The 24,207-nt window shown below is 47.7% G+C and overlaps 1 protein-coding gene across 2 annotated transcripts in view; it reads left to right on the top strand.

Annotated features, from left to right (window-relative positions):
- CDH4 (cadherin 4) overlaps positions 1-24,207 on the top strand; it is a 1,143,840-nt gene that overhangs the window by 1,054,677 nt on the left and 64,956 nt on the right. For both annotated transcript variants that reach the window (XM_073683019.1, XM_073683020.1), the window contains 2 exons: positions 1,501-1,645; positions 20,892-21,064. In XM_073683019.1, the coding sequence (XP_073539120.1) occupies positions 1,501-1,645; positions 20,892-21,064 (318 nt within the window). The remainder of the gene's footprint in view (positions 1-1,500; positions 1,646-20,891; positions 21,065-24,207) is intronic.

Here is a 24,207-nt window from a genome sequence, read left to right as displayed (position 1 = left end):
CTCGCTTCTGACTCCTGGATTTCTCTGCAGCATTTGACACCGTGGACCATCGGCTCCTTCTCGCTATGCTCTGCTCTATTAGTTTCAAGGATACCGCTATCTCTTGGTTTTCCTCCTACCTCTCTGCCTGCTCTTTCACTGTATTATTTGCAGGCCCTTCTTCCCCTTACCGTTGATGTTCCTCAGAGATCAGTCCTATGCCCCCTCCTCTTCTCTCTATACTCTATTGGATTAAGCCTCAGGAGATTTGGTTTCAGTACCGTTTATGTGCAGATGACACCCAATTATACACATCTTGTCCTGACATAATTTCCACAATCTAGTTTATTCCCGATATCCACATTTTTAACTGTACCTTAAAACTCATTTCTTTAGACTGGCTTCAGAATCTGTTCCCTACTATTCATCTGTCTCCACATCCTCCATGATACACTCACTCCTTACTCTTATTAGTATGTGTTTAATTATTTGATTTAATCTGTAATGTCTTATTTTCTTTGTGCGTATCCCCTCTGTAGTGTAAAGTTCTAGGGAATTTGTTGGCATTATAGAAATAAAAGTTATTACATTAAAGACACGAAAGGTACAAGAAAGAATTTTTATGCTTGGTCTATATCTTAGCAATAAATATGCTTTTACTGTTCTTTGAGAAAAATAATACGGTTGTGAGAATAATTCTCCTTAAAAGGACCCAGATACGGACCTAGCTCCAAGAGGGGTTTGTATTTCCTAATGTGTTATGTAAAAGTCTATAAAACTTTTATAGAAAGGTAGGGAAGGTGGCCTGAGACAAAATCACAGATTCTCAATATTTTGGACTATTTCAGTATTAGCCAGTTGGATATTAGATGAGAAGAATTGTACAGAAATGTATTGTAGTGGTCATAGAGAATATGGATTAGCCAATATTATTATAATGAGTTGAAGATAATATTATCAATCATCTTGATGGACAGAATGGTAGCTGGACTTCTCATAATTGGCATCATGTCAGTAGATAGCCGGTTGTACACTCCACAATATTGCAGTACTGGAACAATTATGTGCTCAGAACGGCTCCGTGTCTGGTAAGAATGCTCTGCAGATCTGAAGGATCATCATCAAATGTACTGGTAAATGTGACTGGACCACCGACTGCTTGGCCTGCGGTTAACTCTACATCAGCTCTCCAGCTGCCTCTACGCCAGATGTTTATAACAAATGCAGAGATTTGACGATGATGTGATTGTCCCATGACAGGTTTAATACTCAACTCTCCAGCTGATGTCATCATTCTCCTGATCTGAGGCTGCAATGTCATACTGTACATATATAATAAGAGATCTACAGGGTTGCCTAAAACTATACATTCTGCATTCACCAATCACCCCTCCACCTCCCCAAGGTGTGTCCTCTCTTCTCTATACCCAGAACTAAAGAAGACACCTGGACACAGCTATGCATTGACCCAATATCTGTACAGATGATATATATAATCAGCAATGATATTCTTATTTTCAGCTCAGGGCTCATGCTGTGGATATGAATGGGAACAAGGTGGAGAACCCCATTGACCTGTCAATCTATGTTATCGACATGAATGACAACAGACCAGAATTTTCCAGCCCGGTGTTTAATGGCTCGGTGGCTGAAGCTTCAAAACCAGGTACAGGTTTCGATATACTATCTTCTCTCACAACAGGCTGCTGCGGTTACATTGGCTACTTTTATTGGGCCTCATTCACACGTCCGTATTGTACCTACATGTACTATCTGTTTTTTCCATGCATTGAACACTTACCCATTATAACCTATGGTGCCATTCACATGTCCGGGTTTATACTCAGACCGTCCATGCAAACACACGGAGACATGTCCGTTATTTTCCAGTATCATGGATGACAAGGGCCAATACAAGTCTATGGGTCCGTGAAAATTATGTAAAGCACACTTATGGCGTCAGCATGTCATCCATCTGCTGTACGTATTTAACATTGAAAACTATAGAAGCTTTGTCATTTATTGATTTATTTATCCATCCATGAAAAACACTGATGAAACACTGATGGTAAAAAGGATACACTGACCATACACTGATGGTAAAAACGGACACATGGATCATACACTGATGATAAAAACGGACACACGGACCATACACTGATGGTAAAAGTGGACACACGGACCATACACTGATGGTAAAAGTGGACACACGGACCATACAGTGATGGTAAAAACGGACACACGGACCATACGCTGATGGTAAAAACGGACACACTGACCATACACTGATGGTAAAAACGGACTCAGGGACCATACACTGATGGTAAAAACGGACACATGAACCATACACTGATGGTAAAAACGGACCCACGGACCATACACTGATGGTAAAAGCGGACACAGGGACCATACACTGATGGTAAAAAAGGACCCACAAAGCATACACTGATGGTAAAAATGGCACATGGACCAAACACTGATGGTAAAAACGGACACACGGACCATACACTCATGGTAAAAATGGACGGACACACGGACGATACACTCATGGTAAAGTGGACACACACACCATACACTGATGGTAAAAACGGACACACAGACCATACACTGATGGTAAAAACGGACACATGGACCATACACGGATGACAATGATCCGAAACGCTGGCACCATTTCTTGCACGTACAAGTTTAAACATGGATGTGTGAATGAGGCCTTAGGCAGGGTGTATATGTTGACACCAGCCATTCCCAGAGATGAGAGGCAGTGCAGTATCAGATCCAAATGATATTGCTAAGCATGGCTCCATACGAACATGTATATTTATGGCATATTCACGGGATCTATCTTGAGAGTAGGGCATGTCGTATGCATTTATACTTGCTCAGCAATTTTTGGTACTCCCTTATAAATGAATGCAGAAAGCAGCGCATACACGACCCTGTCTCTTCCTGAACAGAGCAACAGGGCCCCATTCTGAAGCATGGGGTGGGACACATATTATGTATTTATGTCATATTATGTGGATATGCCACAAATATGTGAGATGGAAATGCCCCTTTAAATAACTAGATGATAACACAAGTTGTAATTGATAGCTCTGAAATGAGGCGCTATGTGACGCTCCATGCCAACATAAACGGGGTGCCGCAGGGACTCCGCTATTTAATCGGACCTGTGCATGCGACGTGTGAGGGGTCTTGTGCACAGATCCTGGTAATTAGAATAGAGTCTTGGAAACCCTTCCGTATCATGTAGTTCTCTCACCGTCTCCACATCCTGACATGCAGCCTGCGTCTCTCCATGAATACTTTTAGATGGGGCGGGAGTTTGAAAATAAAGTGACACTAAAGTTGTGCAGCACATCCAAAATATAAAATTCTCTATGACTAAGAGCGCACACTGCACCAGAAACGCGTCAGTGTTTTTTTCTATCACTAACATGTGGATTTTAATTGCTTGATATACAGTACAGACCAAAAGTTTGGACACACCTTCTCATGTAAAGATTTTTCTGTATTTTCATGACTATGAGAATTGTACATTCACACTGAAGGCATCAAAACTATGAATTAACACATGTGGAATTATATACTTAACAAAAAAGTGTGAAACAACTGAAAATATGTCTTATATTCTAGGTTCTTCAAAGTAGTCACCTTTTGCTTTGATGACTGCTTTGCACACTCTTGGCATTCTCTTGATGAGCTTCAAGTGGTAGTCACCGGAAATGGTCTTCACTTCACAGGTGTGCCCTGTCAGGTTTAATAAGTGGGATTTCTTGCCTTATAAATGGGGTTGGGACCATCAGTTGTGTTGTGCAGAAGTCAGGTGGATACGCAGCTGATAGTCCTACTGAATAGACTGTTAGAATTGGTATTATGGCAAGAAAAAAGCAGCTAAGTCAAGAAAAACTAGTGGCCATCATTACTTTAAGAGATGAAGGTCAGTCAGTGCGAAAAATTGGGCAAACTTTGAAAGTGTCCCCAAGTGCAGTTGCAAAAACCATCAAGAGCTACAAAGAAACTGGCTCACATGAGGACCGCCCCAGGAAAGGAAGACCAAGAGTCACCTCTGCTTCTGAGGATAAGTTTATCCGAGTCACCAGCCTCAGAAATCGCAGGTTAACAGCAGCTCAGATTAGAGACCAGGTCAATGCCACACAGAGTTCTAGCAGCAGACACATCTCTACAACAACTGTTAAGAGGAGACTTTGTGCAGCAGGCCTTCATGGTAAAATAGCTGCTAGGAAACCACTGCTAAGGACAGGCAACAAGCAGAAGAGACTTGTTTGGGCTAAAGAACACAAGGAACGGACATTAGACCAGTGGAAATCTGTGCTTTGGTCTGATGAGTCCAAATTTGAGATCTTTGGTTCCAACCACCGTGTCTTTGTGCGACGCAGAAAAGGTGAATGGATGGACTCTACATGCCTGGTTCCCACCGTGAAGCATGGAGGAGGAGGTGTGATGGTGTGGGGGGGCTTTGCTGGTGACACTGTTGGGGATTTATTCAATATTGAAGGCATACTGAACCAGCATGGCTACCACAGCATCTTGCAGTGGCATGCTATTCCATCCGGTTTGCGTTTAGTTGGATCATCATTTATTTTTCAACAGGACAATGACCCCAAACACACCTCCAGGCTGTGTAAGGGCTATTTGACCAAGAGGGAGAGTGGTGGGGGGCTACGGCAGATGACCTGGCCTCCACAGTCACCAGACCTGAACCCAATCGAGATGGTTTGGGGTGAGCTGGACCGCAGAGTGAAGGCAAAAGGGCCAACAAGTGCTAAGCATCTCTGGGAACTACTTCAAGATTGTTGGAAGACCATTTCCGATGACTACCTCTTGAAGCTCATCAAGAGAATGCCAAGAGTGTGCAAAGCAGTCATCAAAGCAAAAGGTGGCTACTTTGAAGAACCTAGAATATAAGACATATTTTCAGTTGTTTCACACTTTTTTGTTAAGTATATAATTCCACATGTGGTAATTCATAGTTTTGATGCCTTCAGTGTGAATGTACAATTTTCATAGTCATGAAAATACAGAAAAATCTTTAAATGAGAAGGTGTGTCCAAACTTTTGGTCTGTACTGTATATGGAATAAAATTTGAAGATTTTATCTTTTTTTTTTTTTTGGGATGTGCCAATCAATATTATTTTCTGGCTGTCAGCAGCATTTGAAGTGGCACCCATCGCATATGAAGGACAGACTTCATTATTCATTGCACGGGGAGCGACTTATCTAGTGTTGTTCTCTTTTGTTCTTTTGGAGATTTTGGTCACCTGGACCGGCGCTGTGTTTGGATCCTCTGTTCCACTTTTCAGCAATTCTTACCAGTAGATTTAGATGCACATTAACAATACTGTCAGAGTAATGAATCTCACACAACTTTTTTTCTGCTGATGCATCATTATGAAACGCTGTTCTGTGTAGTAATAGAAACGGCCACGTTGAGGTGTTTGTATGGGACAATGATGGGAGTCTCTCAGGATTTGCACAATGTTTAGTGAGCATGTCCCCCTGTTCTCTTTTCTGCTGCCCTGAATGTATATAGTTGCTTCAAAGTGCTTAATAAGAGAATGCGATATTTCTCTGTGCAATGAATAATGTTCAGGAGCTTTGAAGCCGATCTCTCTGGGAATATTGCTGGTTTTAAGGAGCCGGCTCACAGTTGATATCACTATTCCCCTGGCTGACCAGGCTGCCTTAATCAGCAGAGCTGCGTGGCACATGGAGCGGCTCGGCAGCCGGGCTCAGACACAAATGCAGAATTTCATTCAGAAGCCGGCTGCAAACGGCTCAAGTGTCAGCTTGTGAGCTAATGAATTGATTAATTAATGAATCGTTTCTATGGCTCCGCTCTCTGCAAGGACTTTGAGTGAATAAATATGCAACAATTAAAACTTGACACTGGAGTTTATTTCCTGGGCATTGTCTGAAAGTGCACAACGTGGCCTCGGTACCACTTAGCACCATGATTCACAGTGCAGGTGCACATACTCCGTGGCCAATATACAGACATATATATACAAGCACCCTACAATTAATGAGTACATAAATTCCAAAATTGCAAGAAATGTAAAAGTGAAAGGAACTTGGTTAAAAGTTTTCAATCTATAAATATATAGGCCATCCACCATATACCAAGGGAAGCCATCAATTGGACCCACGAGAGTAGTGTAAGGACCATTGCCGGCCACCACTTGGCTGCAGCACTCAGGTGACATAACAATGTCACGTTAGTGCTGGCAGACGCTGTGCCCAAATCGCTGGAATGGCACCAGCCTGAGAGGTGAGTAAAGGCTGATTTAATTTTCAATAGGGCCATTCTTCATTTAAGACTATGTTCACATGTCCAGTAATCATCCGATAGAACTGATCCAGCAGCAATCCATTGACAAACACGTTGTGCAGATAGAACTTTTTTGTCCGCCTGAAAACTGGATCCGTTTTTTTAACATGGAAGTCTATGGAAAACTGATCCGTTAATTAAACATCCATTTTTCTCCCATTTTACTGGAGGTGGAAAAATATTTAACATGTGAACGATCAATATGGATCATTCATGTGAAACTGATCCAGCAAAAAACGGATCCTTTTCAAATGGGAGAAAAACGGATGGCAAATTAACTGAACCATCTTCCATAAACCTCAATGTTAAAATAAAAAAGGATCCAGTTAAAATCAGTTTTTTCCAGGCGGACAAAAAAGTTGTGTCTGCACAACATATTAGTTAATGGATTGCTGCTGGATCCATTCTAACTGGACATGTGAACATAGCCTAAGAAGGGGACAACCCTCTTAAACAGATTTCACAATGGGGGTGATGAGCGTGCATTAGGAAATGCGTGCATAGATAAAACTTTAAACTTTCCTAATTTTTGAGTTGCGAAATCAAGAGCTTTTAAAGGGTTTTTTCCCTTTCAAATCAATGTCTCCTTTTGCTGCGGATTGCTATTAAAAAAAAAAACGTGTTGGAGTTTTGATTTTTTTCTTGTTACGCTGGATTAATTTATTTTATATTTTGATAGATCGGACATTTCCGAACGCCAGCGATACCAAACGTATATATTTTTTTATTGTTTTATTTTTAATGGGCAAAAGGGGGGTGATTTTAACTTGTGTTTTGTTTTTTTTTCATATTTTTAAAAACTTTTTTTTTTTTTTTTACACTTTTTACTGTCTTCAAAAGTCCCTTTAGGAGACTTAAAGCTATGATCATCCCTTCACCTGTGCTACACATAGCAGGGCTTCAGTACGGGCTGACGTTCACAGGAGACTCATAATGACAGGCATCAGGGTCATCAGCAGACCCTCGGCTGTCATGACAACCCATTGGCGCCCCCCAATCACATGACAGGGGCGCCAATGGGCGGGATGAATTACACACTTCTGGCTGGCGCATGGTAAATTCCGCTGTCATTGATTGACAGCGGGATTTAACTGGTTAACAGCTGCGGGCGGAGCACTGCTCCATCTGCGGCTGTTAAAGGCACTTGATGGCTGATTAAATCGGTCATCAAGTGCAGGGAAAAATGTGGGCTGCTTGGTGTGTGAGCCCACATCAAAGGCAGGGACACGACCTTTTATATAAGTTTTCTTATCAGCAGAGGCAGGATGACAGTGACTGATAACTCCTCTGTACACAGCTGATTACACAGGATCCACCAATCACAATAGGCAATGTCACTGCTCCCCCTCCCTTCACAATGACCCCATTAGACACTTAAATACAAATGATAGTGTCCGGATTCCACCATTGTGGCTATGCACATGTGTTATTTCCTGCAACAAAAGAAAGTTAGAGTCTAAAAAACACCCTATTGCAAGATTTCTATTTTTTTTTTATTTTTAATACAGATTGAGCTATTTAAAAAAATGACAATTTTTATTTTAAACTAAATGCAACACAAAAACCCGATTTAATCAATAGCTGATTTTCTGGTGATCGCTTCCCTTTATTTCATATGTGACGATGCAGGTCACTGTCTGTTTCTTCTACTGCATATACTCCCTGTGAGTCTATAACTAATAGGGTCCAGTCCTAGGGTTGTCCATTAACTCTTTCTTACCCTTATCAAATCACCAAACACACAAAAATTGCAGGTCCCAAGAATTGAAACTGCTCCCCCACCCCACTACCACCACTATCATCACTGCTTTTTCCGGTTTTTGAGGCTCATGGATATTTGCTAATTATTTTTGGTGATTTGCATTTTGATCGCGAGCTATTTCCCTGCATATAGTAAAAGTTATGTTTTAATTGGCTCACCCCCTTACTCTCTTTTGCACTTTTGTCTACAGCCTTAGTCAGTGAACCTACGTGAAAAAAAGAGTCATGTAGATTCTCTATTTTAGGAGACCGCAGGCCTATTATAGGCTTCATCCACCATGCAGTATTATAGCGTTAACCATCCTGCCCTCTAGTGGATAAAACCTAGCACTGCAGGCTTCTCTTCTGAAAAAAAGAACAATGAATACTTGAAGTTGTATAAGTAAAAAATAAGCAAAATATAAGCTGGATGTTAGTGCATACAATATCAAGTTGTTGCTGAGAATTAGCGGTCTGATAGATGTTGCAGAACAACAAGCACTAGCTTGCACTAGCCGCCTGTGGCTGATAGGCTACCAGTAGCAGGAGTTATATCTCCGTTTCCCGGGCCCTGTGGCTCGCAGTGTGCCCGACTGCTCCTGCGTTCCAGGACCAGCTCTTTCTGCTTCACTTGACTCTCCCCCTGGGAGATGAATGCCAGCGAGCGCAGCACAGATGGGGCCTGATACTTGAAAGTCATCTGCATATGAAGAATTTAAATCTTTAGCCTTGGTGATTTGAACAGAAAGCCAATTATGGGGCTGAGTTCGTTTTGAAATGAAGCTGTAATTTGAGGCTTGTGAAATTAATCCTTTAAAGCGCACAGTGGCAAACACGCAGAGGCTTGTATCAAGTGTTGGCATTCCGAGTCCCTTCATTTGCTCCTTCACTGTTAATACAATTAATGAAGAGGTGTTGAACCGTCTCACCCCGAGAGAAGGAATTAGAGTTGATCTGTGATTACATGACCAGACTTACAGGGGCTATGTAAATGTGAGGTGGGCCCGCAGGTGGAAGACATGGCAAATCTCCTCCAGCCTCTGTGGAAATGACTTACTATATGGTTATTCTATAGAGAGGCTACATTGTGTACATACTTACCTATGTTACTCACTTATATAGCGCCATTAATTCCGCAGCTCTTTACAGACATCATAATTGCTGTCCCCATAAAGGCTCACAATCTAAATGTCTTTCAGGAAGAAACCCACGCAAACACGGGGAAAACATACATATTGTCCCTTGGTGGAATTTGAACCCAGAATAAAGATAAAAGATAAAAAAAAGTTTCTCCAACTTCTCTACAATATCAGTCTGTGAAAATCGGACCGCAATCTGATGTGATCTGAGTGCGGTTTGATGTTTTCCATGGACCCATAGGCATGAATGGGCGAGTGCCAACCAATTATCGGAGGTAAATCATTCATGTTGCAATTTTTTCCTTGCACCAACTTGGTCTGACGAAAAAATCTGACATGTATATGGCCTGTGGTAGATCAGCTCACTCGACTACGCACGGAGGTGGGCACAGGTACGCTGTCTCTTTAAATTTCTTGTTGGTTTACTAGAATACAGCATAAAACAACATCAAAGTGAATACAGCATAAAACAACATCAAAGTAAATACAGCTCTTTGTGCAAAACAGGAAAACAAAACAAAGTGGTACCACAAAGCACAGTCCTTGTGGTAGCGGGGATCCGCCTGCTCAGGGTTTAGCAAGCAAACACTGGTTCAGTTACAGCACGAACACCAGCACCTCTCTGAAGTTAGCCTCTTCCAGACATTCTGAACAACTAATGCCTGAGTAGGCCGTCTATTTAAACCCCAGACCACACCCTAGGGTGGAGATATGGAGAACAACCTCCCACCCGCTCTATGGTTGTTCTCAAAAAGCCAGCCCTTAAAATGGCTGATTAACACCTATACACTTAGTGTGCTGGAGCAAAATTTCTGTGTTTCAAATCACTGAAGTTAATAGCCTCAGTGAAACATACCTCCCCTCCAGCACTTTGCCAGTGACTTTGTCACATATGGAGAGTTTCCTACTCAGGATCAGGACTGGATGTTCGTCCTCGTCTATTTCTTGGGACAACATAGCTCACAAACCGACCTCAGAGGCATCCGTCTGAACCACAAACTCCTTAGAGAAGTCAGGTGCGACCAAGACTGGCTGTTTATGTTTGTGCCCTTAAGAAGATCAGTCTGGGGGGCAGCTATCATGGCAAAATTCAGGATGAAACACCGATAGTATGCCACAATTCCCAGAAACGCCCAAACTTGCTTACTGGAGTTCGGTTGCAGACAATTTTGGATAGCCTCCATCTTATTTACTTGCGTTTTTATTTCGTCCCTTCTGACGATGTAGCCCAAGTATTTTGCCTCTTCTTTTCTCATGGTGCACTTCTTTGGGTTTATAGCAAACCCTGCCTTCCTCAGCGCATCCAGTACCACCTGCACCTTCTGTAAATGACTTCCCCAATCCGGGCTGAATATCACAATGTCATCCAGGTAAGCTGCGGCATACTTTTTGTGAGAGGCTAGCATCCGGTCCATGGCCCTCTGGGAGGTCGCTGGGGCTCCCTGCAAATTGAACGGCATCCTGGTATACTGAAAGCACCCGTCCGGCGTAGAGAAGGCTGTCTTTTCCTTGGCACTTGGGGACAGGAAAATTTGCCAGTACCCTTTCATTAGGTCTAGGGTGGTGATATGTCTGGCTGACCCTAGCCTCTCAATGAGCTCATTGACCCAGGGCATTGGATATGCGTCGTACTTGGACACCTCATTCAACTTTCTGTAGTCATTACAGAAACGCCTTGGCACAAGGACAATGGGGCTGGACCAACTGCTCTTTGACTCCCCGATGACGCCCAGACTCAACATTCTCCTCACCTCCTTGAAGATCACCTCGCAGCGGGCTTCGATGATCCGATACGGCTGTTAGCTCACTCTCACAAGCGGTTCCGTCAGGATTTCATGCTCCACAACCTGCATACAGCCTGGCAGTTCCAAAAACAGGTCCCAGTACCGCTGAAGCAGCTCTTGGCACTGTTGCTTCTGGGCCGGTGACAGTGTTTCTGCCACTGTGACATCCTCGATCCTGGCTTCAGGATGGGCCCCCATGCATGTAGCTTCAACAGGTTCCCTGTCTCGCCATGGTTTGAGCAGGTTAATGTGGTACACCTGGTACGGCTTTCTTCTCTCTGGTTGGTGGACCTTGTAGTTGACATCACTCGTACTTTTTGACCACCTAGTATGACCATTGCCACTTGGCCAGGAACTTATTTTCCACTGTGGGGATCAACACCAACACCCGGTCTCCAGGGCTAAACTGTCTTAATTTCACCGACTGATTGTAGACCTTTGCCTGGGCCTCTTGTGCTTGAAGGAGGCTTTCCCTCACAATCGGCATCACCCTCGCGATCCGGTCCTGCATCTGCGACACATGCTCGATGATTCTCCTGTGGAATGTTACCTTGGCTTCCCAGGTCTCCTTCGCAATGTCCAGAAGTCCCTGAGCGTGCCGTCTGTAAAGCAGCTTGAAGGGTGAGAACCCCGTAGAGACCTGTGGAACTTCCCTAATAAAGAAATGTAAGTAGGGAAGTAGGCAATCCCAGTCTCGGCTATCCTTTTCCACAACCTTCTTAAGCATGGACTGTAGGAATCTCTCCACCAGGCCGTCCGTCTGCGGATGGTACACAGATGTCTTGAGCTGTGTAATCTGTAGAGCCTTGCACAACTCCCTCATCACTTTGGATATGAACGGTGTACCCTGGTCCATCAGGAACTCCTTCGGCGGGCCTGTCCAGGTGAAGAGATGGATTGGCTCTCACGCTATACTCCTGGCAGAGGAGTTTCTCAGTTGTACCACCTCTGGGTACCGTGTTCCATAGTCCATCACCACTAGAATGTCTTGGTGCCCCGTGGCTGACTTAACCAGGGGTCCAACAAGGTCCATGGCAATCCGGTCAAATGGGACCTCTATAATGGGCAACGACACTAGGGGACTGCGGAAGTGGGACACTGGAGCAGTTAGCTGACAGGTGGGGCAAGACCGGCAGAAATTACCAATGTATTGGTGACATCCAGGCCAGTAGAACCTCTGCAGGATGCTCTGTTGGGTTTTGTCTACTCCCAGATGCCCACCCAAGACATGAGTGAGCCAAATCTAACACCCTTCGCTTACAGGGACCCGGCACCAACAACTGCTCTGTAACGGGTCTGGGAGGCGGAACCTCTGAGCAACTTATACAAGGGGGCGGTCCTTGTAAGGAAGCGGGTGGCGACCAGGGAAGACAGGCAGGCAGTCACAGCAGGTGACCGGGACAGTCTCTGGGTAAACGGGCAGGAGGTCACGGCAAGTGACCGGGACAGTCTCTGGGTAAACGGGCAGGAGGTCACAGCAAGTGACCGGGACAGTCTCTGGGTAAACGGGCAGGAGGTCACGGCAAGTGACCGGGACAGTCTCTGGGTAAACGGGCAGGAGGTCACAGCAAGTGACCGGGACAGTCTCTGGGTAAACGGGCAGGTACGACCTGTGACGGCTGAGCCTCCAGGTAGGCTAGCAGGCAGATGGCAGATGAGTGCTCCCAGGTGAGCAGGCGAGAGTCTCTGGACTGGCAGGTGGTCACGGCACGTGACGGCGGAGCCTCCAGGTAGGCTAACAGGCAGGTAGCAGATGAGCGCTCCCAGGTGAGCGGGCAAGAGTCTCTGGACTGGCAGGTGGTCACAGCACGTGACGGCGGAGCCTCCAGGTAGGCTAACAGGCAGGTAGCAGATGAGCGCTCCCAGGTGAGCGGGTTAGCTGGTCCATAGACAGACTGACAGGAGTCGGAAGGCAGACCGTCGGACCTCAGGCTAGCAAATGGGTAAGCGGATAACAGGCAGGAATCAGACAGCAAACTGGCAGGAAACTGGCAGGTAACTGGAAACGGGACCTGAGGGCTGAAGCAGAGTAGTGAACAGTGCAACAACATTGCTCGGGCACCTCCATTTTGGAGGAGGTGCCTTATATATGGAGGGAGCCTCCGGCCATTGGCCGGGGACTCCTTAGGGCGACGCTCGCGGCCCCTTTAAGAGAGGGGGAGCGCGCGCGCGCGCCCTAAGCACAGTGGCCGGGGAAGAGCGGGCGCTGCAAGCAGAGCGGGAGGAAGCCGCCAGGCACGGAGCAGAGAGGTGAGGGGAACAGCATCCCTGCCTAGCAGGAGGCAGGGACGCCGACGCTACAGTACCCCCCCCCCTTTAGGCCCCCCCTTTTTTAGGCCAGACAGAAATTTAGCAAGGATGAGAGGGGCATGGATGTTCTCCCGGGGCTCCCATGTTCTCTCCTCAGGACCAAACCCCTTCCAATCCACTAGAAAAAAGGTCTTTCCTCTTACCCTTTTGGTGGCCAGAATGTTCTCTACCTCAAACTCGTCTTCAGCAGAAACCGGAGCAGGAGGCATACCTGTAGACTTGGAAAAGGAGTTAAGTACCACGGGTTTGAGAAGAGATACATGGAAGGAGTTAGGGATCCGTAAGTTGGCCGGGAGTTTCAATTTATAGGCCACCGGGTTGATCTGTTTGATAACCTCCAGTGGGCCGATGAACCGAGGCCCTAACTTATAGGAAGGAATCTTGAGCCGGACATATTTGGATGAGAGCCAGACTTTATCTCCGGGACGAAATTGTGGGGAATCCAGGCGTTTTTTGTCGGCGTGTCTCTTCATCCGCTTGGACGACTGAAGGAGTGCGGATCGGGTACTCTCCCAAATGGAGGAAAATTTGCTAACGAGAGATTCCGCGGCCGGGTTGTCCACAGAGGTGGAGACAGGAAAAGGGATCCGAGGATGCTGACCGAAGACTACAAAAAACGGGGATTTAGAAGAAGATTCGCTCTCGTGATTGTTGTAAGAGAACTCGGCCCATGGTAGGAGATCCACCCAGTCTGAATGGTGGGCATTAACGAAGTGCCGGAGGTAACTGGTCAAATTCTGATTGATCCGCTCCACTTGACCATTGGACTTTGGGTGTTAAGCGGAGGAGAAGTCCAGGGTGACGTCGAGCAGTTTACATGTGGCTCTCCAGAAGCGTGAGGTGAACTGAACCCCACGATCCGACACGATGTGGAGAGGCAGACCATGGAGACGGAAGATGTGGCGGATAAAGTCTTTAGCTAGCTCGGGAGCAGACGGAAGGCCTGGCAGGGGAATAAAATGAGCCATTTTGGAAAAGCGGTCAGCGACCACCCATTGCCACGGGGCAGCAGGCACAGGCAGAGGAAGAAGGCGGCCGGCAGGCAGGTGTCTCGGAACTTTGTTGCGGGCGCAGGACACACAGGCAGAAACAAAGTCAATTACATCCTTGTGCAGGGTAGGCCACCAGTAGTGCCGGGTAATAAGCTGGAGGGTCTTTTTCTGACCGGCGTTCCCAGCTAGCTTAGACGAGTGACCCCAGTGTAGAATCTTCTCTCGATCGGACTCCGTTACGAACGTCTTACCGGGAGGGAGACGATTTAGGCCCACGGGGGCTACCTGCATTACTCTGGCGGGATCGATGATGTGTTTAGGCTCCTCCTCAAGATCAGACACCAGAAAGGATCGGGACAGTGCGTCAGCTTTGATGTTTTTGTCAGCCGGACGAAAATGAAGAATGAAATCAAAGCGGGCAAAAAACAAAGACCACCGGGCTTGGCGCGGGTTAAGTCTCTGGGCGCTCTGGAGATATGCCAAGTTCTTGTGGTCAGTGTAAATTATTACCGGGTGGAGAGCCCCCTCGAGCAGGTAACGCCACTCCTCCAGTGCCATATTAATGGCCAACAATTCTCGGTCTCCTATAGAATAATTGCGCTCAGAAGAGGAGAAAAGTTTGGAGAAAAAGCCGCAGGTTACCTTTCTTCCGGAAGAAGATTTTTGGGTAAGTACCGCCCCAGCTCCGGAGGAGGAGGCGTCAACTTCTAGGAAGAATTGTTTGTTGCCGTCCGGACGATGCAGCACTGAGGCGGAGAGGAAGGCCTGTTTTAAGGAAAGAAATGCCTCCTCTGCTTCGGGCGGCCATTCTCTGGGGTTCGTACCTTTACGGGTGAGAGCAGAGATAGGGGCGGTCCGGGAAGAGAAGTGCGGTATGAACAGGCGGTAATAGTTGGCGAAGCCCAGGAACCGCTGAATAGCCTTCAACCCCTCTGGTCGGGGCCACTTCTGGATGGCAGACAGTTTCTCAGGATCCATTTGTAGACCTGTCTGAGAGATTATGTAGCCCAGAAATGGAAGAGAGGTCTGCTCAAAGATGCACTTCTCATATTTAGCGTAGAGGTGGTTTTGCCTGAGCCTGAGCAGGACCTGACGAACGTCCCTCCGGTGAGTAGGAAGATCCGGAGAGAAGACCAAGATATCGTCCAGGTACACCACCACGCAGGAGTAGAGAAGATCACGGAAGATGTCATTGACCAACTCTTGAAAGACGGCAGGAGCGTTACAGAGACCGAAGGGCATCACAAGGTACTCATAGTGGCCGTCCCGGGTATTGAATGCCGTCTTCCACTCATCCCCCTGACGGATACGGACCAGGTTATACGCCCATGGAGATCCAGTTTGGTGAAGATTCTAGCCCCCCTCAGACGGTCAAATAATTCAGGAATAAGCGGAAGGGGGTATTTATTCTTCACAGTAATCTGGTTTAGGCCTCTATAGTCTATACATGGACGGAGTCAGCCGTCCTTCTTTTTGACAAAGAAGAAGCCTGCTCCCGCCGGGGAGGTAGATTTCCGGATAAATCCCCGGGCCAGGTTCTCCTCAATATATTCAGACATGGACCGGGTTTCAGCAGCGGACAAAGGGTAGATTCGCCCACGGGGAGGAGTAGAGCCGGGCATCAGGTCGATTGGGCAGTCGTATGGTCTATGAGGAGGTAAAGTCTCTGCCTCTTTTTTATTGAAGACATCCGCATAAGACCAATAGGGAACCGGAAGACCGGGCAGATTGGCTGGGGTAGGAGAAGGACGGGCAGGACGAACGGGAACTAGACAAGTCTTATGGCAGTCCTGTCCCCAGCGAAGGACCTCTCCGGTCTGCCAGTCAAGCACGGGTGCATGTTTCTGGAGCCAAGGCAGGCCAAGCAATAGTGCGTGAGAGAGTCCAGGCAGAACATGAAAGGAGATGCTCTCAGAATGCAGCATTCCCACCTGTAGAGTCAGAGATTCAGTGATGAGTTGGATGGGATGTGGTAAGAGACCCCCATCCACGGCGGCGACAGATAAAGGTACGGCCAGAGGTTTGGTGGGAATGTGGTATTTTTCTACCAGGGATTGAGAGATGAGATTTCCAGCAGCTCCAGAGTCAAGTTGAGCCAGTTCAAAATAGCGGTTCTCTCCGCAGAAGATAGAAACAGACAGCATCAGGGATGGAGAGGGTTTACTTTTGTCTAGGGCGACCTCTCTGAGCGATCCTAGACACAGGCGTTTCCCGACCTCTCAGGGCAGGAACGGATCCGGTGCTCCTTACTGCCACAGTAGAAACAGCTCCCCTCGGCACGACGTAAGTCTTGACGGGTCTTGACCATCTTGGTCTGGTCGACCTGCATAGGCTCAGGTGAGTGTGCCTGGGGAGTAACAGAGGGAGTGACGGGTCTCTGGAAGGTAGGGACTAGACGTGGAATCCTCCTCTCACGGGTGACCTCCCTAGCGCGCTGCTGGAACCGGATGTCAATCCGGGTGGCAAGTGTAATCAAGTCGTCGAGAGTGGAAGGAATGTCCCAACCGGCGAGTTCATCTTTAATACGGCCGGGCAGACCCTCCCAGAAGACGGACACCAGGGCGTCATTATCCCAGGCCAGCTCCGAAGCAAGGGTACGGAACCGTATGGCATATTGGCCCACGGTGAGACTCCCTTGACGGAGGCGTAGCAGAGATGAGGCGGATGAGGTCTTCCGTCCGGGTTCGTCGAAGACCTTCCGGAAAGCCGTGAGAAAGGCTGGCAGGTCGGACACCAGAGGGTCTCCTCTCTCCCATAGAGGATTTAGCCAAGCCAGTGCCTCTCCCGTGAGATGGGACATGATGAAGGCTACTTTGGCCCGGACGGAATTAAACTGGTGGGACTGGTGTTCAAAGTGCAGGGTGCACTGGTTAATGAAGCCCCGAGCTTGAGCGGAGTCGCCTCCGAAGCGAGGAGGTGCAGAAAGCCGGATTCCAGAGCAGGATACTATGGTATTGGTGGGCAGCGGAGCAGCCGGGCTGCGAGTCATGACACTAGCGGTGGTTGCTGGTGGGGCAGTCAAAGTGTCCAGGCAAGTATTGACATTCCGCAGGTGACCCAGGATGGACTCCTGTTGGGACCTCTGTCGGGACAGTTCATGACAAAGGTCCGAGAGCGAGGGAGCTTGGGTGCCACCGGGTTCCATGGCCCGAGCAAACTGTAACGGGTCTGGGAGGCGGAACCTCTGAGCAACTTATACAAGGGGGCGGTCCTTGTAAGGAAGCGGGTGGCGACCAGGGAAGACAGGCAGGCAGTCACAGCAGGTGACCGGGACAGTCTCTGGGTAAACGGGCAGGAGGTCACGGCAAGTGACCGGGACAGTCTCTGGGTAAACGGCAGGAGGTCACAGCAAGTGACCGGGACAGTCTCTGGGTAAATGGGCAGGAGGTCACGGCAAGTGACCGGGACAGTCTCTGGGTAAACGGGCAGGAGGTCACAGGAAGTGACCGGGACAGTCTCTGGGTAAACGGGCAGGTACGACCTGTGACGGCTGAGCCTCCAGGTAGGCGAGCAGGCAGATGGCAGATGAGTGCTCCCAGGTGAGCAGGCGAGAGTCTCTGGACTGGCAGGTGGTCACGACACGTGACGGCGGAGCCTCCAGGTAGACTAACAGGCAGGTAGCAGATGAGCGCTCCCAGGTGAGCGGGCAAGAGTCTCTGGACTGGTAGGTGGTCACAGCAGAGTGACGGCGGAGCCTCCAGTTAGGCTAACAGGCAGGTAGCAGATGAGCGCTCCCAGGTGAGCGGGCAAGAGTCTCTGGACTGGCAGGTGGTCACAGCACGTGACGGCGGAGCCTCCAGGTAGGCTAACAGGCAGGTAGCAGATGAGCGCTCCCAGGTGAGCGGGTTAGCTGGTCCATAGACAGACTGACAGGAGTCGGAAGGCAGACCGTCGGACCTCAGGCTAGCAAATGGGTAAGCGGATAACAGGCAGGAATCAGACAGCAAACTGGCAGGAAACTGGCAGGAAACTGGCAGGTAACTGGAAACGGGACCTGAGGGCTGAAGCAGAGTAGTGAACAGTGCAACAACATTGCTCGGGCACCTCCATTTTGGAGGAGGTGCCTTATATATGGAGGGATCCTCCGGCCATTGGCCGGGGACTCCTTAGGGCGACGCGCGCGGCCCCTTTAAGAGAGGGGGAGCGCGCGCGCGCCCTAAGCACAGTGACCGGGTGAGAGCGGGCGCTGCAAGCAGAGCGGGAGGAAGCCGCCGGGCACGGAGCAGAGAGGTGAGGGGAACAGCGTCCCTGCCTAGCAGGAGGCAGGGACGCCGACGCTACATGCTCTATCACTTCCCCTCTTGGCTTAGTGACCTGATAAAGCAGCTCCTCATTTAATGTGAAATATGGGAATCTGGTGTCAGCCCCCGGTTCTTCAGCAACCCCATTGATCACAGTCACATTGTCGTATGCCCCTTTCAATGTAAGAATCTGCATTTGAGCTGTACTCACTTCATCCCAGGCAGTTGCTAACTATCAGAATGCTGGGAGGAAGTGGGGACCAAACCTAATTGTTGCGCACGGCAGAGGTCATTGGAGTGGAAGTCACAGTGACTCCCTGGAGCCTGCGCACTAGAGCACAGCAGTAAAATAGGGCAGGAAAAAAAAAAACGCAGCTTAAGTTATAGGCGCATTGCGCATGCGCGGGATGTACAGATCTAGAGTGCACGTCACAGGGCCCTGTGACATGCATGGGAGGGCAGGGGAGGGGGAGAATATTTAAATTAAGTAGGTAGGTGGGCATTTCTTGGCGTCCTCCGGTCCCCAAGCCTAGGAAAATGGATGTTATATAAAGATATATCAAAGCAAGCAGACCTCTAATATGGGCAATACAGGTAAGTATAGATTTACATTTCTATCACCTGCCCAATTTAGAGGTCTGATAACTCCAAAGGGGTGAAATATTCCCTTTTATCAGATCCTCCTTGCTGTCTGTTGTCGTTTCCTGGCTTATGGCCGCTTAAACCCAGGACATGCGGTTTGTCCACAGCCGCTACACATGCCTCTTGGGGATCTTGCCCACATTCTCCACCACCTGTGGTAGATCAGTTCAGTCGACTGCGCACGGAGGTAGACACAGGAACGCTGTCTCTTTAAATTTCTTGTTTCTATTCACTCAACTGGGGGAGTTTGGTCCGAAATGGAACCAAAAAGCAGACATTTCTCCATCTTTTTGTTGACCATGGTTCTCCTACAAACGGACACGTGAAAGCATCATAGAATAAAAGCTGTCTGTGCACTATCCGATGATAACATAAACAGGTCACATGAACACAGAATTTGTGAATGGGATCGTACAAGAAGTCCTGATAGTTGAGACGTATCTGTAACAAGCCGTGCTCCCGTGAGAGCATCACAGGACCAGGACAGGTTTACATTGTTGGAAGTTTTTGATTCACTGACAACTAGCAGTAAACTAAACAAATTCGTATTGTCGCGCCCCCAGGGCAATGGGGTGCTCGGAGTCCAGGCCGTTAGATGCTGGGGGAAAGGGATATGTCACAGTGGCTGGCCTGGTCCGTGGTCCAGGGCGGTCAACTAAAAGGGGGGAAAGTTTATAGGGGGTTTATAGTTCGATCGTGACGCCACCTGTGGTTTCTGGTAATTTGTACAAGCGCTGCTGCAGACCACTGAGGCAGTTGATAAGGCAGCTGTGATGGAACGGCTCCCCACAGGTGGAGCGGGCCTCAGGGCAGGGTAGAGTTTGATGGTGGGTGTTGATGCTGGGACCTGTAGTGCAGGCGGAATGGCACAGCAGGAGTAACTGACAGAGACAGGGGATTCGCTTCAATACCTTTACTGGTGCGGATGTCAGGTACGGTCCAGGGTACTCAGTAGGATGGGTGCACTTCAGGACTTCTCCCCAGTGAGCGAGTATAAGGCCTCCTGGTCTGTGTCTGCCTCTCTGTATGCTCCCGGCCAGCCTGCAACTGTGCCTATCTTATGTGTCGTGCTGTTCCTTCACCTGTCGCTTGGTAGTAGGACCTTCTGCTGGCAACCACTATCCCTGGTAACGCTGGGGCCTTCGTGGTTCCTGATCTTGTTAAGGGTTTAACTTCAGGTCGGCCAGGGACTTGTAGTCCTCCTGGTATGCCGGTGATCCCTACTGGGTATAAAGGACCCTGTAGGCGCGGACCCGGTGTCCGGTTTGTATATTCGGGGTGAGCCTATGATGCTCCTCTGCCCCCTCAACTCCTCTCTCCTGTCCTCCTCGCCGTCGGCCACACTTGGGGCCCTCAGAACACAGCAGCAGATGTGCTGCGTCTTCGCTGCTCTCAGCGTCAGCACGCTCTCAGACTCTCTGACTCTGTCTGACTGACTAACTCTGACTGAACTGCCTAGCTCCACCCTCCATATATATATATATATATATCCCTAACGGGCTCCCTCTGGTGGTATGAGGTGGAAGGGTGGAGGTGTTTGTATGTAATGAGGGCCTCTTGTGGAGAAGTCCATCCATGCACCCTGGGTCCTGTGGTACCTGTGAACAGCAGGGTGCCACAATATTCAAAATATGTTATCATGTTTCATGAGTGCACTGGACAAGGATTTATAGCACTGGTGACTTACAATATCTTTATTCTCCCCCAGGTTCCTATGTCATGACGGTGACAGCACACGACGCAGATGACATCAACACATCCAATGGAATAGTAATGTATCGGATCATGACACAAAGTCCGCAGAGCCCATCCCAGGACATGTTTGTGATTCACAGCGAGACTGGAGTCATTAATACGGTGGCTGCTGGGCTGGATCGAGAAGTGAGTAGATCTGTCCGTAAGATACAGTACAAAGGTCTGCATTTTGATTATTCTCAACAGTTTCCTGGTCTTTGTTCTTAAGGCTCATGTGACATAAACTTCTCAGACAGAATCCCTTTTGGAGCCCTTGTCTGGCACTTGTGGGTGCTGTTAATGCAATAAATAATCTACCCACCAGTATTACTCAGGGTTTTATTTCACCATAGTGACTGTAAAAAGTTAACGTCCACTTTTTTTTATATTTTGTCACTTTTAGGTCTAAAATTGCTTCAAATCTCTGTATTGTGGTAGGAGCTTTTCTGCCTTCATTGACTTAAAGGGACTGTCCACTGCTCAGACCACCCCTTCTCAAACACTATGTTTGCCCGCAGTAAAATAATAACACCTATACTCACTTCCGGTGCCGGCGCTGTTCCAATGTTGCCGGCGTTGTTCCAGCAGTGTCTGCGCTGTTCTAGCTTTCTCGGCACTGGCTCTCCTATTATGTCATGCGATCCCTGCTGCCAATCAGCGCTGGCTTCACTCTGTTCTCCTTTGGGTGGAGTTACTATCTCATTTCCTCTGGATGTCAATTACATCCGAAGGAGGGGTCAGTGAAGTGGTCACTGATTGACCTCAGGGATCGCGTGACATAACAATGTCTCGCGATCCCCTGAGAGAGCCAGTGCCGGCACCAGAGGTAAGTATAGGTGTTATTATTTTACTAGGGGAAAGCATAGTGATTTGAAAAGGGTTTGTTCAAGTAGTGGATAAAAGTTCCAGCTACCTGCAGCAGCCACTAGAGGGAGCCCATTGTGTACTACATGTTTTATCATTGAGCTCAATGTATAACCAATATGCAGCAAGTCCCCCCTAGTGGTAACTGCAGGTAGCTAGAATGTTATCATTTATCTCAATGCAGGAGATTAAAGGGGTTGTCTGGAATGTAAAAAAAAAAAATAATGGCAGGGAATGGACTGTGCTTAAATCATGCTCACTGGTCGCTGCTTTGATAGTTCCTGATGATTTTTCATTTGTCCTGCAGTGATGACGTGCTGACCCTGTGACTGCTGCTGCCAATCAATCTTCTCAGCCGATGTGGTAGCACAGTAAGCTGCAGACATTGATCAGCTGCAGAGGTCACATGCGCTTGGTTGGCACGTCTTTACTGGATGACAAGTTAAAGACCGGCAGTAGTGATGGGGGACTTAGCAGAGTACGAGTTACTTTTTCTTCCATTTTAGCACTTTTCGCTGGTAGTGTCGATGCCTCCTGACAGCCCGGCCTTTGGTGGTGTAATGCTAGGATTGTCACAAAATCAAACAGAACAATAAGGCTTTATCTATAGTGCGGTGTTTAATGTCTGCGGAGATGATCTCCAGCGAAATCCCTGCCTCTGAGCCCAGATAATGTTGATCTCGCTTCTTCATTGCATAAATGAATAGAAATATTTTTTTTTCCTGACGAGTGATACAAATGATAACTTCTGTATCTTGTGCATTAGGACTTTCCTCTTTCTAATTCTTCTTTCCATCTCCCCAGAAATCTACCCAGATATCTTACCCGTGCTCACTAGTAATCAGCATTTACAAATTACCTGTGTAATGTATGCAAAGCTCATTAGCTTATAAGCCGTGTGGCAAATCTGGAGGGAATGTGTGCAGTGGGCCGGGTTTGATAAATCCAAGCCAAGTGCAAATCCAACCGCTGCCACCGCCGCGACAATTGGCGTCAACAAAATCATAAATTAAAAAAGCCAAGAAACAAAAGAGACTCTCTGCTTCCTACTGATATTGGTCTCTGAACACGAAGCCCTCACATTTTACAACCTGCGTTATGTTCTTGTAAGGGGTTCAAAAATTGCATAAATGATGACAAGCAATCCATCACTGCATGTATTATGTAACCAGAAACGCACCAATGAATCCTGTAATCCAGAGGTGGCCATTTATTTTCTCTAAGGGCCACATGAGGAACTGGGACTGTTGTCAAGGGTCAAACAGCCGCTGAGCTCAATGATTGACAGCAGCGGTCACGTGCGCTTTAGTCGTGACGTATCCACTGCAGTTAGTAAAAACATTGTAGCAGTGATGGACCCTGAGAGGGTGAGTAACATCCAATTTTAATATCTTAAAGGGACTCTGTCAGCAGAAAATGACTGTTCAAACCAAGCACATGCATTGGTGCACCCTTGGTGTGGTCAAACATTTAAGTGCATCTTCCAATCTACTTGTTGTCCCTCGAACTCCACCCTCTCCTCCTCCTCTTCTTTGATTGACAGCTCTGACTTTATAGAGCAAGAGAAGGGCGGAAATAGAAGGAAAACAAGTAGGTGGGAAGATGCACTTAAATGTTTGGCCACCCCAAGGGTGCACCGAGCGCTTGTGCTTGGTTTGAACAGTCATTCTGTGCTGACAGACTCACTTTAACCATATGCAAACCATTAGAGGTTAGAAAACTAGAAATGTAAAACATCTTTAAAGGGATTATCCGGGACTATTTTATTGTTTTCTTATGGGGTAAGGACTGACAGGCAAGTAATTGCTAACCCTCTGCCTGTTGTAGATCTCTACCGGCTCAGAATGGTCACGGACCGCTCCTGATGGTGATTCTGCAGCTTCTGGTGACGTGACGTCAATAGAGCAGATCCTTCTCTTCCTCTCTGATCTGTTGATGGTGTGTGACTGCAGATGTCATGCTGATTGACAGCTGGCTCCCCACTGCCTAACTGCGGAGAAATGGCTTTCAATCAGCATGACGTCGGCAGTCACACCTCGTCGACAGAAAAGAGCAGAAGAGAAGCAGCTGCTCTTTTAACGTGAGGTCAATTTAAGCAGCAGTATTGCCGGCAGAAGTGATCCATGACTGTTGTGTGCCGACACCGGGCAGAATAGGCATGTAGATAGCAACTACCTGCCTGTCAGTCCTTAGCCCCATAGCAAAAAAAATAACATAGTCCCCGATAACCCATTTAAATTAAAAAAAAAGCATACCTGCACCTGCACTGGAACACTTTGGCCGGTCTGAGCCCTGTTTCCTTGCCTGTCCTGTGACATAAAGGCTGCTAGGGTTGACTATGGCATGAGGCCATAAAGAGAAGTTGCACATGCTGACTTTTTTTTTAGCCAGGACCTCCGCTACACCCCTGTCTATTTCCCACTTAG

This window comes from Phyllobates terribilis, unplaced genomic scaffold, assembly GCF_046119375.1.
Source record: "Phyllobates terribilis strain yellow unplaced genomic scaffold, ASM4611937v1 Scaffold_5__5_contigs__length_657084704, whole genome shotgun sequence".
Classification (NCBI taxonomy): Eukaryota; Metazoa; Chordata; class Amphibia; order Anura; family Dendrobatidae; genus Phyllobates; species Phyllobates terribilis.
This window is presented reverse-complemented; position numbering and strand designations above follow the sequence as displayed.